This window comes from Manihot esculenta, chromosome 2 (genome assembly GCF_001659605.2).
Source record: "Manihot esculenta cultivar AM560-2 chromosome 2, M.esculenta_v8, whole genome shotgun sequence".
NCBI classification, from domain to species: Eukaryota; Viridiplantae; Streptophyta; class Magnoliopsida; order Malpighiales; family Euphorbiaceae; genus Manihot; species Manihot esculenta.
In genome coordinates, this window is record NC_035162.2 from 23333242 (window position 1) to 23343607 (window position 10366).

General features: G+C 46.5%; 1 protein-coding gene across 1 annotated transcript; it reads right to left on the minus strand.

The window, feature by feature from the left end:
- Positions 1-3243: 3243 nt before the first annotated feature.
- On the minus strand, positions 3244-8391 carry LOC122723074. The gene is made up of 4 exons (XM_043953827.1): positions 7911-8391; positions 6528-6710; positions 5017-5909; positions 3244-4946 (listed from the first exon to the last, which is right to left on the minus strand). Exons 1-4 carry the CDS (start codon positions 8389-8391, stop codon positions 3690-3692), a joined length of 2814 nt encoding a protein of 937 aa, XP_043809762.1. The 3' UTR covers positions 3244-3689.
- Between the last annotated feature and the right edge of the window lie 1975 nt (positions 8392-10366).

Genomic DNA, 10366 nt, shown 5'->3' on the forward strand with positions numbered 1-10366 from the left:
GAGAAGGTGGAAGCTATACTAAGTATGTCGGAGCCGACCTGTGTAAGGGACGTACAAAGATTAACCGGGAGAGTAGTGGCGCTCAACCGATTCATGTCGAGGTCGGCAGAGAAGTGCTTGCCATTCTTCAAGAAGTTAAGAAAGGTGCCGAACTTTGAATGGACAGAAGACTGCCAAAGAGCCTTCACAGAGTTGAAGAAATATCTTAGCTCGCCCCACGTGCTCAGTAGTCCCTTAAAAGGAGAAGAACTCCTGATATACTTGGCGGCCTCAGAGCAAGCGATCAGCGCGGTTTTGGTAAGAGTGGAAGAGGGGGAACAGAAACCTGTTTTTTATGTCAGCAAGGTGCTCAGAGATGCTGAAATCAGATACTCGAATGTCGAAAAGATAGCCTATGCCCTGTTGCTAGCAGTCCGGAAATTTAAAGTTTACCTGGAGGGTCATCAAGGAGTTGTAATGACAGATCAACCCTTAAAGAAGATACTACACAGACCGGAAACTTCAGGACGGATGTTGGCATGGTCCGTGGAAATCAGCCCTTATTGTCTGGAGTATCGACCTCGGACAACGATAAAATCTCAAGCGCTGGCTGACTTTATAGCGGAGTGCACATTTAACAAGGAGAAAGGAGAATCAGCCTCAAGCATGCCGAAGAAAGGGGAAGAGAGAGAACTTTCTCAAGAGTTTAGCTGGAAGTTATATGTGGATGGAGCATCAGGCGCTGAGGGCAGCGGCGCTGGGATAATGCTTAAGGGGCCGGAGGACTTCAAAGTGTGTTATGCCTTGCGACTAGAATTCAAAGCTTCTAATAACGTGGCTGAGTACGAAGCCCTGGTGAATGGGATGTTAGTAGCTTCAGAGATAGGGGTAACCAATCTCGAGGTAAATAGCGATTCTCAGCTAGTGATCAATCAAGTGATGGGAGTGTATCAGGCCAGGGACCCCATCATGCAAAGCTACCTTGATAAAGTAAAAGCTTTAGAAGCCGAGTTCACAAGTCGAGGAATCAACATCAAGTTTCAAAGAATACCTCGAGAAGAAAACGAGGAGGCAGACCTGCTGAGTCGGTTGTCCAAAGTAGAGCTAGAGCAGCTCCCCGATGACGTGTACATACAGCACGTTCATACCCCTGCTTTCGAAAAGGCTAGCACAGTACTGCAGGTAGAACTGAGCTCGAACTGGATGACCCCATATCTAAGGTACCTGGAGAAGGGCGAGCTCCCCGAGGATAAAGACGAAGCCAGAAAAACAGTAGCTCGAGCCGCCAACTATCAGGTAATAAGGGGAACCCTGTATAGAAAAGGGAAATCCAGCCCGTGGCTCCGATGTGTGAGTCCGGAAGAAGCCACAAAGGTAATGGAAGAGATTCACAAAGGTCTGTGTGGAGCCCACGAGGGAGCAGGGACATTAGCCAGCAAGATATTCAGGCAGGGATACTACTGGCCCACGGTCAAAAAAGAAGCAGAAGAGTTTGTCCGGAGATGTGACGTGTGCCAAAGATTTGCTAACGCCATTAGGACCCCTGCCACTCCTCAGGCAAGCATATCCAGCCCATGGCCTTTCTCACAATGGGGAATCGACATCCTGGGACCCTTCCCCAAGACTACGGGGCAGAGAAAATTTGTAGTGGTGGCTGTGGAATACTTCTCCAAATGGCCAGAGGCAGAAGCAATCGCCACCATCACTGCTCGCAAAATGATAGATTTCGTGTGGGGGCATATCATCTGCAGATTTGGCATACCCAGAGTGCTTATCTCAGACAACGGTAGACAATTTGACTGCAGCACTTTCAAAGCCTTCACGACGAACATAGGAATATGGCATAAGTTTTCCTCCGTAGCTCATCCCCAGACCAATGGTCAGACAGAAGTTACCAACAGAGCTATCCTCCAAGGATTAAAGAAACGGCTAGATGGAGCAAAGGAGAATTGGGCAGAAGAACTCAATAGCATCCTATGGGCACTTCGAACCACTCCCAGAGCACCCACCAAGGAAACTCCGTTTGCACTTGCCTACGGCACAGAGGCTGTAGTCCCAGTCGAATTGCAGGTGCCCACTCATCGGGTCCAATTCGTCAGTAAAGACACTAATGGGGACAAATTGAGAAGCAACCTGGATGCTCTGGAAGAAGTTAGAGAAGAAGCTCAAGTCCGGACTGCTGCTTATCAACAACGAGCAGCGAGATATTATAATCAAAAGGTCAGAGAAAGAAGCTTGAAGGTAGGCGACCTGACCTTAAGAAACCTAGAAGCTACGGGGAAAAGAGCAGCTGCAGGGAAATTAGCACCGACCTGGGAGGGACCTTTCAGAGTGACGAAAGTGGTCAAGCCAGGGGTATACCGAATAGAAGATATGCAAGGAAATCCTGAACCTCACGCTTGGAATATCCAGCATCTAAAGAGGTATTTTCCCTGAAATATTTTGTAAAGAAAAAACGTTGTATTCTTTAAATAGTACATTTGTTTACAACGTGTGACTGTCCTTGTGAATAATATTCCAAAAGAAGACCGGGATCCCCAAGATCTCCCGGGTAACCAAACAAAGACCGGGATCCCCAAGATCTCCCGGATAAAATAACAAAGACCGGGATCCCCAAGATCTCCCGGATAAAATAAAGAAGACCGGGATCCCCAAGATCTCCCGGGTAACCAAACAAAGACCGGGATCCCCAAGATCTCCCGGATAAAATAACAAAGACCGGGATCCCCAAGATCTCCCGGATCAAGATCTCCCGGATAAAATAAAGAAGACCGGGATCCCCAAGATCTCCCGGGTAACCAAACAAAGACCGGGATCCCCAAGATCTCCCGGATAAAATAACAAAGACCGGGATCCCCTAGATCTCCCGGATAAAATAAAGAAGACCGGGATCCCCAAGATCTCCCGGGTAACCAAACAAAGACCGGGATCCCCAAGATCTCCCGGATAAAATAACAAAGACCGGGATCCCCAAGATCTCCCGGATAAAATAAAGAAGACCGGGATCCCCAAGATCTCCCGGGTAACCGAACAAAGACCAGGATCCCCAAGATCTCCCGGATAAAAAAGACCGGGATCCCCTAGAACTCCCGGAAAAAAGCGAGAGGCCGCCGGTGGGGCCCCAAGATCACCCCGGAGCAAAAAACAGACAGGATCTCGTAAGATCTCCTGCAAACAAAAATGGTCGGTGAAGGACTTAAGAGCCTCCCAAAAAAAAAAAAAAAAAAAAAAAAAAAAAAAAAAAAAAAAAAAACTCAGGTTCCGACCTCGAGGAAAAGCTCGGGGCACCTCAGCAAGTAAACGACGACCTCAAAATAGAGGCTAAGTAGAAATAAGGAACCAAGAGTTACCAGTAAAAAACATGTTCCGACCTCATAAAGAGGCAGGGGACACGACGGCAAAAGGGTGCCGAACTCAAAATGCATGCTAATGATTAAAGGTTTAGCCGAGGCAGAAGGACGGGCTTCCAGCTCGGATAAACATATATCCTTAAAACCCAAAGGCATGAAGGCCAACGAAAAAACCAATATTCTCTTCATATCGAGACTAAACTCGTCTAAGGCATAAATAAAGAAGAAAAAAGCTACATCCAAAGCCCAAGTCAGTTTACCAATGAACTTGATCACACTGTTAGCTAAAAGCTAAAAGTCAATACAGCACTTATAAAAATACATTACAAGGCATATGAAAAATTAACAAAACATTACAATTCACCTCTCAGGCGAAGTAGGAGGATAGATACTCCTTAAAGGACTTACATCAGTTAAAACTCCCTCGCCCACATTATCCCTATTTGCAGTGACATCTGCAGGAAGCTCAGTATCCCTTGGATCAGAGCTCTCAACATTAGCAGCAGGAGCAATCTCTGACCCAAGGTTGGGGTTCTCCTCCTCGGCAACAGGGTCATCATCCTCCGACCCAAGGACTTCCACGTCCTCTTCTTCCAGCTCGGCTTCATCCGAGGAAGACACAGTTGACCGGCCACCAACACGGCAATCTCCCCGGGGCATAGGGAAATCATCCTCTCCATACATTACCGGCTCGCCATCTGAATCTACCTCCCGCTTGCGAAGCTCTGACAACGGGATATCAGGAGCCTGCCTAGCTTCTCTTAAACCACGATTATAGCCGGATGAGTAAAAATGAAGGGCTTTATTAACAATAGCCCTCTTCATTTCAGCAGAAGCTAAATATTTATCAAGATGCGCTTCACAGGCCTCAGCTACAAACTCCTTAAACTCAGAAGAGTCCTTGTAGCTCTGAACAGCCAACTCACCGGCCTGAATGATCTTCTCCTTCAGCTCATCAGACTCCTGATACTCCGCTATGCATTGCTCACGTACCAGCTGAGCTTTGCATTCCAAAGCCCTGACTTCCTGGTTAAGTTGATCATGACGAAGTTTGAATTCTTCAGCCGAAGAAGCCAGATCTCTGATACGGTCAGAACTTGCACTCAACTCCTGCTCGAGGACCTGCACCCGAGCTAGGGCTGCCTCTTTCTGAGTTTTCTCCTCCTTCATATGAGCTTGAAGTCCATCAAAATCTGCCTTTAAGGCATCATACAGGCGCTGGACCTCCGCTTTTTGGCCCAAAGCCTCATTCCTCTCCTGAAGGGCATTCGCCATAGAGGACAATTGCTCCGAAACTCCTTTGCAGCGAGCCTCCAAGGCAGTTGCCCTCTCATCCGACTCTTGGAGAACTTTGCAAGTCCGAGACAGCTCATTTTCTAAAGACAAGGTATGCTTCGCTGTACCAGCTATTTCCTCCTCAGCCTTTTTAAGGGCCTCCAATGCAGAGTTCAACTCCGCCTGGAGGGTCTGGATTTGTTCTCGAGCAGCAGCCAGATTCCCTCTTGCATCATTAGTTGCAGATATGTTCTCCTCCTGACGCGCCTCCTCAATCCGGCGGACTACAGACTCCCGGAAGGAACGATCACGGATATCCACCTCCGTGACAAGACCCGTCATCTAGCACAGGAGAACAACAGTCAAGAAAACAAAACAGAACAAACTGAAAAGACAGGAAAAAATGACTTACCATCAGTAACATCTCCCTGATTGTGTTCCCGAGCTCTTCGCGAGACCGAGATCGGAAAGACACCTGTTCCTCAGTAGAACTGGCTAAGAGACCAGTCAGGGCGAGAAGACGGGGATCCGAAGCTTGTGTAACCCCGCCGAACATCTGCACTCTGAGAAGGTCAGCAACAGCACTGGCTGGAGACTCAGAGGTAATGTCCGACGCTTTCAAAGCGTTGCCAGAGGAAGGTAACGGAAGCTCGGTAGCAGCATTTTTTCCTTTCCCAATGGAAAGAAGAGCCGGGGCAGACCCTGTAGTAGCCCTGGATTTCTTCCTAGCTGGAGATGGGACAGACGTTCTATGAGAAGCTGGGCGCTTTTCCCCGGTCTTTGCTGAAACGCCCTCAGAACCCCCAGGTTCAGTCCTCACAGGGGCAGGGGCATCTTGGGTAAGATCCTCTGGAGTTCGGTCCTCTATAAGGACAATCTCCAACCCCGTCCCGGAGGCCTCCTTGTCTTTACCCCCAGATACCTTCTCAGGAGAGTGGGCAGTACCCTGCTCCACCTGCTCGACAGCAGAAGTCTGCTCCGTAATAACCAAGGAAGCCTCTCTCACGGCCTCTGAGGAGGCTGGAGCAGACCTAGACCCTTCAGCAGACTCCAAAGTTGAGCTCGGTCCGCCACGGCCAGATGGCCTGGATGACTTGGAGCTGCGAGAGCTCGGCTTTGCAACTTGAGAGGGCACTCTGGCTGGAGATCGGCTAACCTTCTTGGAGGAAGTCGCTTGAACCACTTCCATAGCAGCTTCCGATACCGAACGACCAGCTGAAAAGGCGTCATAGATTGCATGAATATTGTCCCGAGATAGGACAAAGTTCTTGGGAAACTTGATCTCGTCCATTTTTACTTCCGAAGCTGCAAAAATGCGAAATCATGAAAGTTAGCATACATCCCAATATTACAAGCAAAGTAGAAACCACATAACTGGACAAAGCGCTATACCCATAGACCGGACGTCCCTACGGTTGGACACGTACGAACACTTCTCGACATCATACTTCCTATCAACGGAAGTCAGTCGAAGCAACCCTACTTGTTCAACAATACTCAAGTTGGGCAGGTCGTTGGAGCCCGGATAAATCTCTCCCCAACGTAGGTCTACCTCCCACGACCGGTCAGTCCCTAATTTTAGCTCGGCTACGAGGAAATTCTCTACCCACCCCTTTATGGAATCCTTGTAGCCCGTAAGAAGAGATAATCCCCTACGAGGGGAAAAATAGTAGAAGTTCTGGACCGCCTTTACAAGGCGGAAAAAGGTCACGAACAGACAGGCCGTAGGTGCAAAACCCCAACCCAGGCAAACAGACTCGAAACAAGACATGAACAAAATGGAGTTTGGGGATAACATTCGAGGAGTTACCCCAAAATAATCAAAAACCTCAACAAAGAAAGGAGTAAAAGGCAAGGGTAGGCCAAACTCTTTCTGCTTCAAGAAAAATACTATGCTACGGTACTCTTGAGGATCCACCAAACCCGGAGGAGGAGGATAAGGCAGGACTATCCTCTCATTTGGGTAAGGTGCTCGAATCAGATACAGAGGAGTATCCAGAAACCTCCGAGAAAGGTATTTAGTTATGTTGGCAGGCGTAATGTGGGACTCAAGGTTAACAACATCAGGGAGTTCCGAAATCGCCATAAAAGAACAAGGAAGCGTACCTGAGAATGAAATAAGGTAAAAACGCAGAAGGAATGGCAGAAAGACAGAGAGCAGAAAGGAGTTGTTTTCCTCAGCAGCCAGAAGGAATTCGAAATGACAGCCAAATAATGAAACAGCACTTTAATCTGTATAGTTTTGTCTTGGAGCGGCGCGATCATTGATTACCCTCGAAATTTACCCTCCCGACGGTTGGCTAACCGGTGGGAAGGTAAAGGGGGCAAAAAGAGGGGCAAAAGGATGACCGCTGGGCTTCTCTGCACACAACAGGGGCCAAGCCCATCATAATGGCCCAGCGCTCAAGGGCCCACGCGCCGCATAAGAAGCCCAACTCGTCAGTCAAAGTAACTTAGCCCACAAAGATTTACCTCTTTATCAATAAAGGGGATAAAAGGGGCAAGTTGTGAAGAGACCCAACAGTACAAGCAAACAGGAGCACAATCCAGGTCAGACTTGCTTATTATTAGTTCTGACGCGATTGTTATAAATACTGAGAAACCGGGGCGTTAAGGACACCTCGGAGTCATACAGAGCTAAAGGCTCAGAGTTCAACTTAAAAGCAGAGCTCACAGCTCGGTATTCTAGCTCGAAAAAAGAAAAATCGAAAGCAGAAGCTCACGACCAAGTATTTTGGCTCGGAAAAATAGGGCTCGTAGACCGGATAATACAGCTCGGAGGAGCTAACCGACCTCCCAGTCAGTTATATCTTAAGGTCGAGCTCGTAGGTAGGACAGCATATCTCGGGGAGCAAGTCGACCTCCCAATAAGTTGGGTCGGTCCGGAGGACGGTTTGTCGACTAAAAGCGGGAGTTCCTAAGTATTATTTTAGCTCGGAAGAAATAAAGTTCAGTTAGTTAGAACTACAAAGAAGACAGTACCAGTACTTCATCCAAAACAAAGAAAGAAACAAGCTCAAGTATGAACGAAACATAGGAATTTCATTAAAAGAAAAGTACATTACAGAATGGAAGACTATCCTTTAAGAATTTACATATCCGAACCTACATTACAGAATGGAAGACTATTCTTAATGGATTTACATGTCCGGGTACTTCGTCATCTACGATTACATCATCTTAACCGATCTCAGCACTCAAGTCTTCAGTCCGGAGGATACTCCAGCTCGATATGTGAGTTCGGCAGAAAAGCCAGGATCTGTCTCGACACTATAGGGAAACTCCTGACGTTGATTCACGAAAAACATTTCATCCATAGGTCGGCATTCGGTTGCCCAAATGCGATGCAGAAGGCGCGGTGGACCTTGGTTCCGCATAATACTGGTACTTCCCACCAAGGCCACGCAGGATATAGGTATTGAACATTTTTCACTGTTCCATCATAGATAGACATTCTGAAGGACAATGGAACAAGTGGATGTTGCAAACCTACACCCGAATGTGAGGCTTGATACAACCATGCACATTCAGGGAAATCAGCGAAACATTCTGAAGAGCAATGGAACAAGTTAGAACCCTCAACGTCTTGAAACATATATGGAGCCAGCACCCTCTCAGGAGCCCGAACAAAAAGAGGAGGAGGCCGGCCAGACGACCTGGGTGAAACCGTTTCAGCAACTTGCCGAACAGCCTCACCCAGCGACTGTCCTAGCAGCAGAACCTCCAAAGCCTCGTTCAGACCCCCTGAAGGTAACCTTAAATCTTTAAAATTTTTGAACTGACCCATTTTTTATCTCAGGCACTGCAAAAAGTTCAAAAACAGGTACAAGTCAGAACAAATCCTTATCAGAGAAAAACAAAATAACACGAAGACTCAGGATTACCTCCAGCCACTTAAAGAAAGCGTCAGATGGATCCTCAACAGATGAAACAGGATGATCTCGCCGAAAGAAGGGAGCAGACAGAAAATTGCAACGAGGGCAACCCTTATACCAACAAAGAGTTTGAAAACGAAGAAAAACTGGCGTTGATATATACTCAAAGTCTGAGGCCTAAGCACAAAATAGAGTTATACTAGACTCTAAGCTAGCCAGGCCAGACGTTCCTCGGAAAGGAAAGAAAGGACAAGCCCAGATAATGATGACAGAAAAGCAGAAACCACGAAGAACAGAAAGAGTAGAGAAAAGCCAGAAATGGAAAAGGCAGATGAGACGCAAAGACTGCGCAACGCCAGAAAGATGAAAGGATTTTATGGAGGCATCTGAACACGAACAGACACGGTATTAATGGTTTTTGATATTCACCCCCTCGACAGTCGGAGCAATAACTGCCGAGAAGGTGAAGGGGCAATTGATAACCGCTGGATTTCTTAACCCCGAACCAGGGCCTCGACCATAGCCAAAAGCCCATCAAGCAGAGGCCCACATACACACGTGAGACAAGCCTGACCCGTATGCCTTCAAAGGCCGGGCTCACCCATCTCCTTCATTCAGGCCGGCCCAACCCGCGCCAAGCAAGCCCTCTCCTCTTGGGCTCAGCATCCGGTCCGACTCTCAGCCCAGCCCAGTGTCAGACCCAACTCAGACAGCCTGGCAGATCCATACGGATGTACGCATGGGGAGAATCAGAGGCCGTTACGCATGGAGCAGGCGGCTGATACCCTCGTACACCCAAATCCGCATGCCAGAGACGCGTGTCCCAATCACAGAGAGGCCTTTACACGTCACCATGAGCCAAGCAGAAAAGATAAAAGGGGAGCACCGTCCCCAGGCAAAGGGGAGGTTGGAAGAGGAGTCTGAGAAAGTTGTATCAACCATTGTCTTGTAATACAAAACCCTTGTAAAACCCTATTCCATTGGATCTCAGATCATCAATTCGTATCTTTAATTATTGTGAAATTTCTAGCATTGTGAATAAAATAGTTCTATCAGTCGTGTTCTTAATTTTAATAGAATTACTTCCTCCAGTATATATCAATAATGTATGTAATATATTTTTGAAATCTAATAATTTTATTCATAAAATTCAGACAAATTTAACTTATCCGGTCATATTTAATCCTTTTGCATCTAATAACGTCAAATTTTAAAATTCGAAATATTAAGACCAATATATAAAAATAGTATATAATATGGCAAATCTAGTAAAACTATGAGCAACTATATTAATTTGTTGCTAAACCCAATCCAAATTTCAACTTAACTTTCAAAAAATAGAACTTTGCAATCCCACCACGTTACCAAACTTAAATATATTGTCCTCGCTTAAATAAACTGCAGCCTCACAGAATTTAGAGTCCTATGTCCAAAGAAACCCACCCATGACCACTCAATCACTCCAAAAATTCCCTCGAAGCAAGAATCTCTACCATGCTAGGTTCACAAAATATGCTTAAAATAATTGGTTAATCCAGTTATGAATACACCCATACGGTCCTTAACCACAGCCTCAAAGGCAGGCCTCTCCAAATGTTTCATATCATATGCATCCAAATTACAATTTAGGCGATTGTTCTGCGCACCTACTAAACTCGCATGTCGTGGCATCACCATATCGCAGCTCCATTGCAATTAATAAAAAAAAATAGCTAAATTAACTAGCTCTACCAACTCTTCCTTTGAAAAATTGGAAGATTACTATGATAGCACAAAAATAACAGAATACAAATAGCATGAATACAGAGTAATGAGCCAAGGAGTATGTGAACTCTTATGGTTGCAGAAGTTATTGGAAGAGTTGAGATTGTCCGAGAGAGACAAGAT

What these genes read in the sequence shown, in the direction of transcription:
- LOC122723074 (XM_043953827.1), bottom strand. Translation starts at nt 8,391, where the DNA reads ATGGGTCAGTTCAAAAATTTTAAAGATTTAAGGTTACCTTCAGGGGGT. An exon ending in TGCCGACCTATGGATGAAAT is followed by an intron (nt 6,711 to 7,910) that starts GTTTTTCGTGAA and finishes TTTCATTCTCAG; the next exon opens with GTACGCTTCCTTGTTCTTTT. An exon ending in GCCTTATCCTCCTCCTCCGG is followed by an intron (nt 5,910 to 6,527) that starts GTTTGGTGGATC and finishes GCATTTTTGCAG; the next exon opens with CTTCGGAAGTAAAAATGGAC.